Source organism: Toxotes jaculatrix, chromosome 4, assembly GCF_017976425.1.
Source record: "Toxotes jaculatrix isolate fToxJac2 chromosome 4, fToxJac2.pri, whole genome shotgun sequence".
Lineage (NCBI taxonomy): Eukaryota > Metazoa > Chordata > Actinopteri > Toxotidae > Toxotes > Toxotes jaculatrix.
This window is the reverse complement of record NC_054397.1, coordinates 3,397,272-3,413,718: the sequence shown is the minus strand read 5'-3', so window position 1 is coordinate 3,413,718 and position 16,447 is coordinate 3,397,272. Positions and strand designations below refer to the sequence as shown.

The 16,447-nt window shown below is 43.0% G+C and overlaps 1 protein-coding gene across 2 annotated transcripts in view; it reads right to left on the bottom strand.

Moving 5' to 3' along the window:
• Positions 1–14,115, bottom strand: part of LOC121180598 (voltage-dependent calcium channel gamma-2 subunit-like) — a 52,529-nt gene extending 38,414 nt beyond the window's left edge. The window contains exon 1 of one of the 2 annotated variants that reach the window (XM_041036153.1): positions 13,905–14,115. In XM_041036153.1, the coding sequence (XP_040892087.1) occupies positions 13,905–14,115 (211 nt within the window). Of the gene's footprint in view, positions 1–1,859; positions 2,314–13,904 lie in introns of those variants that run through there. The other variant, XM_041036155.1, reaches the window with a different exon arrangement.
• Between the last annotated feature and the right edge of the window lie 2,332 nt (positions 14,116–16,447).

Here is a 16,447-nt window from a genome sequence, read left to right as displayed (position 1 = left end):
TAGACACATCCGCAGTCCAAAACACACACATGCACACTGTACAGTATATAAACACACTGAGGATTTACTGCAGACCACCGGTCATAAAACACAGACACCGGAGTTCATCATAGCCTGCTTAATGTTGCACCATTACCGTTAACGTGAGTTAGCCACATCTGGCGTGTAGCTGTAAACTCATTCCACTGACCATAAAAATCTGATGAATCATAACCTGACACCTCGCCGGGTTTCACTTTGTGCTGTGAAGACATCTGGATGCCTCTCACACAGCCACAAGCCAGATTATAGAGCTATATGTCTCATCTTCAGCACACACAGTGACTGGAGTTTCTACTGGTGCGGTGGTTACAACACACAGGCTGGTAACACACTCGCACACACACACACATCTGCTCATAGCTTCTAATTCAAATCATGTACTTTGTAAAATTAACATGTGTTAGACTATCGTGAAATTAACAGCAGGTTTGATCGCCAGAGTTTTCTTCCGCCCTTTATGTTCGACATAAAGCTACACAAAAAAAAAGATAAGCTTTCGCACACTAACTCAGGAGTTAACTCAAGAGTGCAAATTAAGATGAATTAGAGTGTTAAAGGGTTAAAAAACAACAATAAACACAGGGACAGAGAATAAGAAACACCAGAAAAAAAAAATTCAGTTTCAGAGTGGAATTCCTCCAGCTGATAATTCCTGTTTCTATTATGTCAGAGTGATTCCTGTGTTTTTGTTTCAAAGTAAACCTCCATCTTTGACACCTGTGGTACAGACAATGCATAGTTATTCAGCTACTGAACTGCAGATTTAAAATTTTAAATAATTGGGTAATACTCTTTTTATCTACTGATGTTGCTGATCAACGATTTAGACCCTAACCCCAGCCAGGGAGAGAGGGGTGAGGAGGGGAGAGGGGAGTGAAGTGGGGGGCGTGGGGGCCGTGTACATAATATATCACTTGACCTTACAAGACAACAACTTTGACTTTTCACCTCTGAACTGTGACCTCTTTGACGAAGGATGGAAGAAGGGTGATCTGCCACACACAAACACGCACACCCACACACACACACACGTACACAAGGGAGAGTGTATATCAAAGAGTTATTGATTTAATCAAAGAAAACAGAAGCAGGTTTGATTGTGTGTGGCCTTAACGTGTGGAACGTGTGCGCACACAAATGTGTCTCCCCTCTAATGCATATCAATTAATCTATGGGCTAATGTATCATATATACAGGCAAGTGAGACTGAGAACACACACACACGAATGGACACACACACAACAGACACTATGTTCATGACTCATGTAGCTTACAGATGACAGCATTGTTACTCCATCAGTTTGACCATATGTTACCACTAACACAAACTCCTTAATGGAGCAGAAGCGGCTTTACCCTGCGTTCACACCGAGGGCAGCTCGGTTGACTTGTCACTCTGTTGTGACCGATGGTGGGCGGGGTCACTGGCTCTGATGCCTCCTATACGGCGATTAGCAAACACACCCTTTACACAAACATGGCTGAACCGCAACAGCGGGGCCAGCTCTATAAATGCTGGCTACGTTTCAGTTAGCATTTCGTACTTGTTTTGTTTCCGACAACAAAAAAAAAAAAAAACATGTAAATAAGAGCCGCTTTAGATAAAGAGCTGAAACTAGCTGACACTAGGCAGAATGCAAATACTACATCATGGATATGCTAATTAGCACATTATGTCACCGAGCAGACTTCAGCTACTTTCCACTGAAAGTAGTTAAAGTAGCATTGCTAACAGTTGGGAGAGGACGCTGGCGCCTTTGGCTGCCGCTTCTCCCTCCGACAAAATCTGTTACTCTGCTGTTTTGCTGTCTCCCTACCTGGTTCTGGTGGTTTCTGGTGCTGCTTCAGTTCTGGACTGCACCCTTGCCTGGTCATCGCTTGTCACGGCATGTTTTTTTTCCCTGTTGTGACCACACACCGAGTTGACTGTCGCCCGTCCTGGCATCTCATCATCTGCGGTCGCCGGCCTGAACGTCTCCGGGGCACACGTCCAGCTTGTCAGCTGCTATGCGGTGGCTGTTCGCAGCCCTACTGCTGGCCTCTCTACGGCCATTCCCATCCACCGCTAATCCCCACACGACCACGGCTCTTCGGTACACGTCCTCGCAGCTTCTCCGACTCAACCACCGTACACCTCCCTCTGTGGACATCACTACAACGCTGCGACAGTTCGGCCTTCTTCGGCGTCGTCCCTACATCCGCAGAGGCTTCCGTCGCAAAGTTTGCCAACAACTTAACAGCTGAAAACAACATTCCTTCACTTCGGAAGGACCGTAGTTCCCGCTCTTCCGCGTTAGGCCACCACAACATCCGACTACGTCATCCAAGCACCGGTCACCTGACTCCAATCAACATCCTGCCAGTGCCAACTTCCGCCTCAACGATTTCAAAGCAAAAGCCTCGCAAGGCAGCGTTATTCAACGCCAGGTTTCTCAACAATAAAAGTCTCATTTTAAACGAATTCACCAGGGACAATAAACTGGAATTACTTTGTCTCACTAACCGACCTTGCGATTTCTGACCACCTCGCTATCCCCCACTCCAAACACACGCGCGCAATTACCTCGCGCAACCGTAAATCTCTCTGCCCTACCTCCTTCTCATCTTCCATACCTGGCATCATCACAGCCTCCACCCTCCCTGCAAATCCAGCTCCCTCTTAACTTGTTGACCTCTACAACCGGACTCTCTCCACTTGCCTCAACCAAGTCGCCCCCCGTAAGACAGAAACTGTTTCTTTCTCCCGCTCCGCCCCATGGTACACCCTGGAACAACATAACCTCAAAATGAAACGAAGACAGCTGGAACGCCTCTGTGCTCTACAAATATGATGTATTATTATTATCATTATTATTACTATTATTTGACCTATGTCCCCAGTCTGACATTGACCATATATGGTCCAGCCATAAACCAGGTTCTGACCTGGTCTTGTTCATCTAAAGATGACTGCACAGCACAGGTATTTAACAAAAGTACCCTGGAATTACAAGAGTGTCTGCCTGTGTAAAAGGAAATATACTGTATATATATGATGCTCATACGCACACATACACACATATACACACACTCACTCACACACTGAGCTCCCTGGTCATTCCCTTTGGCTCCTGATGTCTGTAGGATTAGGGAGCCGTTGACCTGTCAGCACCTCTCCCACCAGGCGTTAAACAGACTGTGTGGAGGTGCCAACTGCTCTCTGCTACACCACACTCAACCTACTATACTGTAAAACAAAGAACGTGACATACTGTTACTACTGTAAAAACACCAGACTCCACTGTAAAACACAGCACATAGCATATTATTTATTAGGAATCATTACTGCACTGTAACTATACTGTTTAATTGTGGTCCTTGGTTTAAATAAATCTGAAGAGAACATAAATAAATGAATAAGAAAGGGATTCGTTTCTGACATGTTAATGCCAGGTCTGAACAGGGCTGTAGTTTTCCTTTTCCTAAATATTTAAAACAAAGACCAGCAAGGGGTGTGTCCATCCAATTAGGTATCAAGATTTCCATTACCTGTTGACGCTGTAGTCATAGTCTGCAGTCAGTGCCTACCACTGTACATATTACACCACTCTGGCACACTTGCCTCCTGTCACACCACAGACTGCTAACAGCTCTGTCCTGTTGCATAACCCTGTTAGTGAAACACTTCAGCATCTGCAGCAGAACAAAACACACGACTGGACACATCGCCGCAGCTTCCAAAAGCAATTTTAAGATTAACATCGGGGGCTTTGGATACCCCGCACACACCCAACGTGTTACACATGAAGATTTACACAATAAAATCATATAATCTGTGGGATTATCAACAACAACAACAACAAATAAGTTCTTAAGTTGGCATGTGAGGTTTCAAATGTAAATATACTGAGACTAAATAAATGTCCACCATATGTACATTCCATTAGTGTGAGAATGTAAACTACTCACAGGTTGCTAAAATTACAAAGGACATGACCTCAGCATCCTTATTAGTAGCTCTAGCCCTGTTTAAAGGCCGACTACTTAACAACTTCTGCCGTTTGAAAGAGTTTTGATTTACAGAAAATGCAGCAGACAAAGTCTATGAACCCAGTTTGAATCAAAGTAGGATTTTCTTAAATGTGTTTATGGATCCAAAAACTGGCTCCGACATTTAGTTTAGTCCTTTCTTGTTAACAGTGAGGGTGTTGACTAGAAAGCACAATCCTCAGATTTCTTTTGTTTTAGTAAAACAACATACTTAAATTTTACAATAAATTTTTAACCTGGACCTAGAGCTGGATCATTACACACACAGTACAGAGATAAACAATCATACATACATACATACATGTTGCTGAGCTTAGATGCAAGTTGTCACATCTCTTTCTATTAAACATGTAAACGCCTGATGTGCTAACTCAGTATGTCCTTGTATCTCTACTACACCGGTATCTATGTGTGTGCACGTTCCTGCATGCGAATGTGCTGTGTGTGTGTGTGTGTGTGTCTGTGTGTGTCTGTGTGTGTGCGAGATTGATGTCCCTCCTGTGGTGCGGAGCGGAGTGCGTGTCAGTCCCAGGTGGTGTGTGTGAGTGCTCGTAAACAGTCTCTTTGATTGAGAGGCCATGATGCCTGACAGGCGGCCTTGTGCTGCCAACAGAGCGCTGAATCGCCATAGTTACGCAGCGTCATGTGGCCGTAGATACCAGGCACTGCCATGAAAGGAAAGCTGCTGCAAATAGAACGGGGAACAACTGCATTAATTAGTTAATGAGGAGAAGGTCATCAGGGACTTAACCACCACTAAGTGATAGAACATAATAAAAATGATGTATATATACTGTAAAAACATACCTACTAAAAATGTAAGATCACATGTTCAATAATTAAATTGATGTTCACTACACTAAATGATGTGGTAGTATTTTCCCTGATACAGCTCCATCATTTTTATACATCACAGTTGGGCCTAAAATCATTGCCATATCCACGCCAGTACTTCAAAAGATAATACAACATGTACATATAAAAAAATTAAACACAAAAACTACAAAAAGAACCAAGCATATAACAGAAATAGCACACTGTAATTGTTTGATGTGAAGGTCAGTAATGTATTCACTTTGAAAAAAAGAGTAGAAAAGACCTAACTACAGCTATGCATGATAAGAAATTTATGGGACAGTCCTACTACATGACAGTGACTGGCATTCCAACTTATGTTTGTCAATAACATCATGTGGTTTGACAACGGCACCACTTGTTGGGTTGTCACTGTGCTGCTGGTCTTTGCCACCAATTTAAAAACAGGAAAAATATGATGTTTCATGATGTTTCATAGAAACGTTATGGAGAAAAAAAAATCTTCTAAACCATCCATCCAAATCAATTTCTGAATATATCTGAGATGAGAATTAATCCTTTGTGTTGCAAATCGTTCTTAGTGTCATTTCAACAAGGCCGAGTTTTATTAGCTGTTAAAAGCTTTTCATTAATGAGATGTATTTCTTTTTTCTTCGATTTGATCGTCAGGGTGGAATTACTAAAAAAATGTAATAGTTTACATGGAAGGAGTTTTTGTTCAAACCCGAGGTTAACATTAAACATTCACACCCACTTTAGCAGTGTCATGATACTCAGCCAGCTCAGGCCACAGTCATTAACTTGACACTATAATCCTTATCTTTCATGGCATATAGTGATGCATACCAATATATACCACCCATACACACTGAATGTATGCAAGCAATCACAAGCATGCACTAGTGTGCGCGTGCTGGCCACATACATGGTGCCAGATAATCCTCACACATGTACATGCATAAACAGTATGATGACTTTCATTCATTTCATTCCATTATTTCCCTAACCTGCACAAGACTAGATGAGCTTTACCTGTTTTTAAACTTAATGTACAGTAGTTCTGACCTTAACCAGAAATCAAGTCTAAGCCTAAATAGGTCCAGAAATGGGACGAGGCTCCCGAGTACACGTGCACATCCTATACCTGCACAGTGCAAGTGCATCTTGTACAGTATAAACTGAAGTGTAACTTAAGCACACTGTAACTCTACTCTTAAAGGATAATTCCAATATTTTTCAGCTTGCGTCTTCTCCTCATAATTCTGGCTAACTTTGTATTCAGCACCTTCACTGAATAGATCTGGGAAGCACAAAGACAGCAAAGCAACATAAATTCAGTAAAGCAGCTCAAGCCAACAAGCTTCAATAAACTTACTACACATGTAATAAACTTACATTTTAATGAATCATTCCAAACTTGCCTGACTTTGAAAAAAAAAATTTTTCTTTAACTTTGAGCTGAAGCAAAACACAAAACCAAGGCTCAAATGTAAAATACACAGTTCACCTTGATGGTACAGAATTTTTTTCCACTAATTAGGAGGTGAGTCCTCAGAGCGATTGTCTAAACAGGTTTTTATCGCTATGGGACAAAATACAAGCGTACGAACACATACACTGGCAAAACACATCATAACACATAAAACTGTATACAGTGCATATTTTCTGCATGTACCAGTTAAAGCAGCAACACTACCTTGTTTCCATTAACTATTTAGGTGATACATCTGTCTCTCTCTCTCTCTCTCTCTCTCTCTCTCTCTCTCTCTCTCTGTCTCTCTCTCTTCAAAGGCTGGAATAACACTTAAACAGCATCATCTTCACACTTCACAGATGATAAATGCTGTGCTTCTATCACAGCTGGCAGGAAGAAATCTCATGTCCCCAAATCACGTACGTGTCATGGCTCAGGAAAACGTGCATTATTCTCAAATTGACAGTTGAGAATTTGCATGGGATTTTAACGCTGCTTTTTTAAAAATCTTATTTTGAACTAAGAATTCCTGAGCCCAAAGGTCATTTTTTCTAACCATAGAGGACCTTGTGTTTTGTCAATCCAGGTCACTGCTGCTTAGATGAAAGCTGTTAAAGCTGGTGAGGTTTTCAGAGGTTCAAAGGGTTCAGATGTCTTCAGTAACAAAATGATTTTGAGAGTGATGAAAGCTAAAATTGAATGCTGGTACAAACACATACACATACAGAGCACACACTCTCAGACACTCACACCTCATTCCCAGAAACATATCTCCTGTCACACACACCTCGCTCGCTCTCAAACCCGCCGTGATGGAGATTAATAGCAGCATTTAAAGCCTGCTGAGCTCCACCTGTCAAGGCTGGGGCCCCCAGGGCAGCTCCGGTCTGTGCCTAGGAACGAGAGACTGTCCTGGGGCAAGATCCATCATGGAAGTCCGCGACAGGCTGGATCTCTGGAGCCAGCCTCCACAGCTGGACCACCGACACGGGGCCATCCGTCCAGAATGACAGGCGCACTGAGTGAATCCAACTGGAGCAGACTCGATAGCTGCTGGATGGAGGAGTGTGGGGACTGGGGGGGGTTGATGGCTGCATGGATTTCAGGGTGACTGAGACGTGTGTGTGCATTTTTATAGAACTGCATGTCATTATATGAGCATAAATATACACATTTAGATAGTTTAATTGTGCATGTGTATAATAATGAGAGAAGGAGAGATGTGAAAAGTGTTTCAAAAAAGCCTTTTTTTTAAAAACACACACTCACATGTTCAGCTAAATTTCTCTAACTTTACTCAAACCCACTGAATTTGATTTTAAAAAGTTCAGAATGAGCACGAAGCGTGTTCATTCTGTGAGTTCTTCACTACTTTCTAATATTTATCTCCGAGACACATCCTGCACATCAGTGTTCATTCTTCAGATAGACTATACATATCTGACCGCAGTAATGGAAACAGAGGAGAAGGAAAAGCAAACCAAAAACTTTTAACATTTTGCTTCTGTTAATACGATCAAAAAATCAGAAACTCCAACTCACCGACCAACATTACCACCTCTAGAACCAAGCAATGAGCAAGACCAAAAACAAACATGAGAAAATCAAAAAGAACATAAGAAGACAATAACATGAATTTTAGTCTTAGTGTTTAATAGGAACTTTTTCAGCATTTCACATATTACTGTGTAAAATATCAGGTAATATCAATCAGTTTGATATAGCTAAGTCTATGGGCCTATGATTTTCAACAGGTAATGTATATGTGTAGGATAACAATCAGTTATAGCCTCTGGCTGTTACTGCAAAAGCTTTGGTGGTATTAGACTTCACATGACAGTGAAAAACTAAACTGGTATTTCTATTTAAATCAGTTATGAAGCTAAAAATAATTGAAAATAGTTTTTTTTTTCCCCCTTTGCTTTGTTAAGAGGAGTCTCCAGGAGTTGGGCGGTTGCTGCACATTGATGGCTGATGTTTGACAGCTGCCGTGACCTGTCACTCACTTCTATTACAGTATCAACAACAGCACACCCACAGAGCGCTGCTGGATGCTGACTGTTTGCCAGCTTCAGTGCAGAGGCAGAACAATGGCTCTTACTTCCTTGCCCAGCACTCCTCCGCCATGCCTCATACATCTCTGAGCATTTTTATTTAGGGACCATGGCTTTAGTCTTTGCTCTCCTTAAAACTGGTTACTTGTGATGTCGGAGGTATGAAATAATGAATTTTCTCTTTTATTGTAAGTTACACTGGAGCGTAAGTAAACGTCTAAAATTAAAAATAAGTATGTAAAAAGAGCAAATCCCTGCAGCAGAAAGTCCACTCGAGGTGACAGACACCAGATACAACACACGAGGTATCGCCAGAAGTGTCTGCAGTTTTCCCCCAAAACCCTCTGCAACATTTTTAACATCACATGTTTGGTTCTAAGGGATGTTCTCCAGTCTGCTTCTGGTGTCGCCACAATACCAAAACCAGATTTAGAACAGAAAGATCAAGGTTGCTAGTCTTACCTCTTAGTGTTTCTTTGAATACAGCTGATGTATTTGTGTCTGGCAGCCTACAGATCCCAGATCGCACATAATCAGAAGACTTGTGGATAAATCTGTTTGTAATCATTACTTCCCAACCCGTCACATAAAGTAATGAAGCCTCAGATAAAGCAGCAGTGTGTGTTTTTTTGCCATCAGATTACATGTGACTCTCTGCTCCCCATCCCTACCTCCTGTATGTCTGACTGGTGCTTGATATGAATGATCATATGATTTTTTTTCTAACCAGATTACTTCAGGAATCAGATTACACGTCATTTGTGCTCCCCATCCACTAAACCGCTAACTGCAGCTTTAGATAAAGAGGTGGTCTGTGTTTTTTTTTTTTTTTTCTTTGTGTAAGCGGATTATATTTGTAATCTGATTCTGTGTAATTAGTTACTCCCTATCCTGGAGTATCACTAGCTGGAGCTTTAGATAAAGAGGCAGCGTGGAGAGGCTCTGTTGACGATCAGCACCGCAGAGCTAACGGAGCTGATGGCTATTAGCATAATTAATGTCATCGCCGTAATGCACTCCGATTCTGAAACACACACACACACGCTCAAACGTCCGTACATTTGTATACAGGCCTAAGCATGAAAGCAGAAACATAATCAGATCTGTCGTATACAGCTCAAGGCCCCCAACATGCAAATATCACGTATGATCTTTCCTGTTCTGTGACGCTAACGTGTCACTGTAATGACGAAACAGCAAAAAAATCAGTCACTCACGGTTATCTGAAAATAATGTACATCATGTCCCAAGCATTAAAATAAAAGCATACACTGTGACGTATTATGTTAAAAGCCGGGGCAAGATAGGTTAGATAGAACGTAGGCCTGTGTGTTAAAGATAGCACAGGATGCCTGAGGGGGTGTGACAGCAAACCAGGGCTGCCTGCTCTTTCTCTCTCTTGTTCTTTTTTTTTCTCCCTCTTTTTCTCTTTCTCAACACCTCCCAATTTCTCTCTTCCTCTTTCTCCTCTCTGCACCACGCAGCTATAAAGCAACTGTAGCTCTGAAGGCGAAGCACACGGAGCGAGCTGGATCTCTCTCAGATTCCTCTCTGCTCTTAACCATTTCGAATCTCCGGTGCCAAGGACACCGAGCGAGCTTAGAGTGTGAAAAGTAAAGCCACTTAGCGAGGAAAATAAGCATATCACATGGAGTGAGTTGGCGTGGCTGCATTCACATCGACAAATGTGTTGGTGATTTGACACAATTCTGCAACCTCTGCCAAGACTGAATGTTTTCTGTCTTAGAAAATAAACACATCTTGTCCTTAAACTCACGACCAACCCGTGTCTACGTCACTGTAAACTTACAACACTGAATTTGTTTGCATGACCTTGTCTTTATTCTAATAAGATAATGTGGTCACACGGTTGATCGCAGGGATAGCAACTTTCATCACACCTGCACCAAATTAGCCAATTTTCAACAGAGCCTGAAAAAGCAGTGATGTGAAACAAGTTTGAAACTGATTTCTATTCAGCTAATTAACAAACAAACAAACAGCTAAACACCGAGAAACAAGAGCGTCCATGATGCTGAGTGGGAAGAACGAGCAAGTCCACAACAAGAGCATAACCCTGCTGACTTTTCATGAGCTCAACAAAAAGTTGACATTTTCTGTTTTTTTTTTCTTTCTCATATAAAATCCTGATCTTCAGTTCTGTTTCACTCTGGGTGACGTAAGAAACCTGATAACGGAGCAGGATCACGAACAGTTGTCTCCTTTTCATCTCTTTTATGCATCAGCTAGCTTTAGCATTTCAGCGCCTATGCCAGTAGCCTTGTAACCGATCGGTTAGAGCGATGCTTGCAACCTCTCCTCACCTGTGTTAGTTTCAGGTCTGATTTTGTGTTGGCTGCCTCACAGAGGTGATCTCCACCTTATACATATTCATATCATATTATGATTATGGCAGCAGATGTTTGAACATGTAGATGAGTGTTTCCCATCCAGGGCTACAAAACTGCTTCTTGCAGTTACCACCAACATCCCTGGACACCTTTTTTTCCCCCTTTAACTTAGACTCCGTCTAAGACAAAGTAATGTCTAAGACAGCCCTATAGCCCTATAAGACCTGACCTTTTCACCCCATAAAGGGTCAATAGGTTTGAGAGGTAGCCGGGGGCAATACCATGACAAAGCTTGGAAAGCATCAACAAAAATGTAAAAATCAATTGTAAAACTGATGGAAACAAATGTAACCAGGCAATAATGACTTCTCCTCTTCTAGTCCCGGTCAGAAACACTCCTGGAACAGTAATCTACATAACATGTCATGTTGTGTGATTTATAACCTAAACAGATCAACTGTGAGCAATGTCACTAGACAGGAAAATTAATTTGGTCACAGAAAAGGCATGCGCTCGGGTAAATCTGTTTAACTAAGAATGAGAAAATGTTTTTCGAGGAAGTCGTGCAGAGTTTGCAAGAAATAGAGAAGAAGCAAAACAAAGCAAAGAGAGCCAAATTTAGTTCATCTGAAATCTGAGAAAATGTATTTTCTTCTGAGGCAGTGAATGGTTTCTGAGATTTACAGCTGTCTGTCTGCTGCAGTGTTTCAGCTTCGCCTGCACATGGTGTGCTGTGACATCTGCCCTGTTAGCAGCAGAATATCACCCATCAGGACCTGAAACAACTCAGATCCAGGAATAGTTTAACCTACTATGAACCGAACACAAGGAAACAAAACACGAAGCTAAATCCTGCGTCAGGTACAACGTGAAACTGGAGCGTAAAATAGCAACTGTGTAAAGCTGGAGATCAGGTGAATGTGTGCAACCCTTCAGAGATGATTGAGCTTGTGGAATGAGATCAGAGTTTAATGTCATGAGGTCAACCGGCAGGACAGACGAGGAAGACAGGAGACAAGACTGCTGCTGGAGCAACCTCCAAGGCTTCATGATCAGCAGTGTTTTGAATGAATTTTCAGATGAGTGAACTGATGTTAATTTGACACCAGTCACCGATAAAGATACAGAATTTAAACAACACGCGCTTTACTTGAACTCCAGCTTCGCTCATTCTCTGCAATGACAGGTTCAGAAACCTAGTTAGCATGTTGTAAAGCTTACTGTTGCGTTACACTGCAGTGCTGATGCAGAATAGATGAAGATAATTACATGAAGAGTGACTTTTGATATACATGCTGCTGTAGCTTCAGGATCACTGATTAACTGAGGTGAGTGGCTCATTACCGTTTGTCTTATGATAGATTTTAACGTTACGCTGAGGCGTTGTGGGGATGAATAAGCAGGTGTGTGTGACAGGATCGGCCCGTGTGGTCCAACCAATGTGAAGTCACAGTAACAGCAATTTACGTCAGAGCATCCACACCATAACTGGATACGCATGGGTGCACACAGACACAGACCATGAGTAACACACGCTTATTATGACCTGCAGTACGTGAAAACTATGGGAAGAGTGTTGACTCAGCTAAACGCGCGTCATTCCTCGACGTAATTGTTCCTTAGATGGTTTTTTCAGGGAATTTGCAGAGTTTAGAGTCCCCCAGTGGAAATTAGAAGCTTCTGTATAACATGGACACAACATTAACCCTCAGGTGCCCCTTTAAAATACATCAAACTGTTAACACAGAGTTGGAAACTGGATGAACTGGATGCAAAGTTTCAAAATACAGCAAAGCCAGCTCATCGTCCTGTTATGACAGTGTGACGATCAGTGATGAAGACCTGATGAATCAATGGAGAAATCCTGCAAATGCACTGAATCCATGTCATCAGCACATGGATCTGTCCTGTGAATCAGGTGAATCTGGGGCAGGCTCTCGTGTGATTCAGGATGAAGATGGATCACACAGGCGTGGGGTAAGTATGTGTGTGTGTGTCCTTGTGAAGCTTTAGACTTGAGGACAGCTTTGTCCTCTCTTCTTTTAAAGGTTTATTTAGGCTTAGAACTTAAGGTCAGAATAATAAATAAATAAACAAAAAACTAGGTTGGATTTAAGGGTCACAATTAAATGTTTATTGACTATTGTGGGGATTAAGACTGGGACGGGCTCAGGTCAGAAGAGTTTTAAAATCCTAAGAAAGTTTTAAAATTGTTTTCACACTTGAAGAGACATTTCACAGTTTTTCTTCTACAGAATATAACACTGCATCACACACTACATGATGTTTTGATTTTGCTTGTTCTCTCACATACGCTCTCGCTTGTCTCTCTTGCATGCGTCCAGCACTTTTCTTCTTCTCATACATTTTGTTTTGAAAGACATCTTATGTAGGGCAAAGTCACGTTAACGCCACATTTAAAACCGACCTCTCTCCATCTCAGCTCCCGTACAGACCCACGTATCAGTTTCTCGTCCCTTTATCGTCAGTATTTCAAACACAGTTTTAACTTTTTCAGTCAAAATTGTTTACTATGTGAGCTGAGCCGCACTCTGCTGGGACAATTTAAAAAAAAAAAAAAACACAGTCTGCACACCAGCCATGACAGACCAAAATGACAACCGAAACCCTGGACCAGAAAGCAACCAAAAGGATCATTTGGTTGAAGCTTCATTCAGATCCCCTCTCGGGAGGAAGGCCGTATTCACTGCTCAACATTTCAACATGAAGTTCAGCCTTGATATACTTTACTAAATGAAGGACGCTATCATTTGTAAATGAAGGGTACCATTTTGGGATTAAAGACACACTTTGTCCCGAAATACTTGGATAGATAGATAGATAGATAGATAGATAGATAGACAGATAGATAGATAGATAGATAGATCAGATGTGCGTGTGCAGGTTTGAGAGAGTGAGCATTTACATGTGCGGAAATGGATGCAGAGTACATACAGAATAGTGTGGGCATGCGAGCATATGTGTAGGCATGTGAGTGCAGATACAGGACTGTGTGTATGTGTGTGTGGGCACGTAGGAATCGATGCGCCTGTGCGCCTGAGCGGGGAACTGTTGGTGTATCTGTGTGTGTGTGTGTGTGTGTGTGTGTATGGCTTCTTGGGTACATCTCCGGCTCACCTTCCAGGCAGCAGGTCCTCCAGAGGCCCGAGTGCGTCATCACCTCCTCGTTCTTCTTGCTGGTCTCGTTCTCATTGGTGCTCTTGATCTTGCAGACGCCGCGCGAGTACAGCCAGTAGTCTGTCCCCACGGCGATGGTCATGAGGCTGAAGGCGGCGAAGGCCCCCACCGTGGTCAGCAGCATCTGAACTCCGCGGTCAAACACGCCCATGTTGCCGCATTCCACGAAAGGGGGGCCCCCTTTCCTCTTGATGTATAGGAAGTAAATATTTGTGAGTTTGCGTCGCCACGCCAGCTCGGAAAACGGGGGGTGGGCAGCGTCGGGTGGACGACGGTAGCGGGGGGCCGCTGGGGGGGCAGGGGAATTAGGGGAGCTCGGGGGAAATCGTATGGTTGGTTTTTGGTGGGGGGGGCAGAAAACAGGTGAAAATTAAGATTGAGGATGAAGGTTTGAGGGTGGATGGGAGGCTGTTTGGCCCGACAGATGGGTCAAACAGACTTTGGCAAGGATGACAGAACCCTCAGCTACAAAGGTTTCTAAATTCTAGTCCTCAAGTGGCAGTAAGTTGCCCTGCTCTGGAAAAAATGTTGACCTAAAAACACAGGCTTCTAGCTGATCCCTCAGGAGACCTGGTCTGGGATCGAGGCCTACTTTGTTGAGTTGGAAGGCCTCTAAACGTCAAACTCTGAAAAAGGCCGAGATAATGAGAAGATGGAGGACTTCGCTCCTTTTCTCCGTGGTCGGCTCAGACTTGAATTTGGCTTTTCCGAGCTGACTAAAGCAGTTACATGAATTACAATCCTCACAGCTTCGACGGTGATGTATGGAATGATGTGCATGTAGCGCTTGATTTTTTCCCACACAGGCCGTCACATACAGCCTACACTGTCATTCCCCTGCTCACACACACACACACACACACAGACAGACACACACACACACACACTTGCTCACAGAGCCAAACTTTCACCCGCACACACCTGTACATGGACTAGCACACGCATGCATGCAGTGTGAATTAATTCATACTGAAAAGGGATGAAGAAACATGGGGGTGTGGGGGCGGAGAGAGTGGTTAAGACTAACACAGTTGGCGGCCTGATTTCTTTAAAATGGCCCCAAAAAAAAGGCAGAAGCAGAGACCTCCAACAGATGATGACACAGCTCAGGATGAGATCTGACTACCTTGATGAAACCCAGTGGCTCAGTGAATTATGGAGGCTCATCTCAGGCATTTCTGAAGAATCAGGCTATCACATGTATTCTGTGGGAAGAGGGTGACGGGAGACAGGCAAGACAGACAGGCAGGGCCCAGAATATGTGGGGGGGAAAAAAATAAGGACTGGATGTGCTGAAAGAAAAGAAAGAACAGGTTCAAACCAACAGAATCAAGCACTCCCCCGAAATCAAGGACAGAATGATAAATAATGCCAAATAATCAGCCGGTACCATGACTGCCATGAAAACCAGCCATTCCTTAAGAGATGAAGGAAAATAAACCAACCAGGGACGATCAACCCCCTCTCCAAATAAAAAAAGAAAAAAAAATCAAGCCAAAGAGAGGAGGAAAAATATTAAGTTATGAAAATCAAACGACAGCCTGCTTAGTTTTCCTTTTTCCTAAAATTCTGATCCCCAGTTTCCATATGTGGTCCCTAGACCTTTCTCCGGCGACAGAGGAAATCTGCTATAGTGGGATACAGGCAGCGGTACCGACGGCACACCGCGGAGAGAGGGGCGCATCCAGGCGGAGAGGCCGAGCATCACCGGTCATGCAGCCGGTCGCAGGAATGAGGAGGACACGGAGGGATGGACGAAGCTTCCCGGAGCGACAGAGCCTCTTCCCCCAGCATCCAAACGATCCTAGACGGTTATATCACGGCCAACCGGAGCACAACGAGCGCACACACACACAGCCGTTTACTGTCATCACATGAAAATGATCAGAAATCATCAAAAGCAATGGTTTCTTTGGCAAGGCTGTCAAACGTGGGGGGATTATGTGCGCAAAAAAAATGTAAAATTTCAAGTCGAGCAACACATCAATCCTTGGTTTCCTCGTTTTTCTTCTTCGCAGAGCTGAGATAGAAGTGGAGAGAGCAGAGGAGGAGGAGGGGGTGGATGATGGTTAGAAGCAGAGGACGAAAAAAAATCGACACAACCAGAGAGCGAGGAAGAGAGAGAGAGAGAGAGCGAGGGAGAGAGAGAGAGATGTTCCGTGCGCAGCAGCAGCACTTTACGCAAAAACAAGCGCACTGCAAAAAATGTCCTTTTCAACAAGTAAGTTCATCTGACGCTGAATCCCAGTTTCATTTCATTTTGCTCAACACAAGAGCAAAATGTGGCTGAAATAATGCCACGTGCACCACCAACTTCTTTTCCAGTATGTTCAAGGCAAAACAGCGAAATAAAATCTATTAAAATGACGAAATTAAAAATAAAGATAAAACGAAAAGTTTTCCATTTGTGTTTTAGTTACAGTGTAAAAGTAAGAATAAATAATAACTAACATTTCTTTTAATATTGATTAAAAGAAATGTGT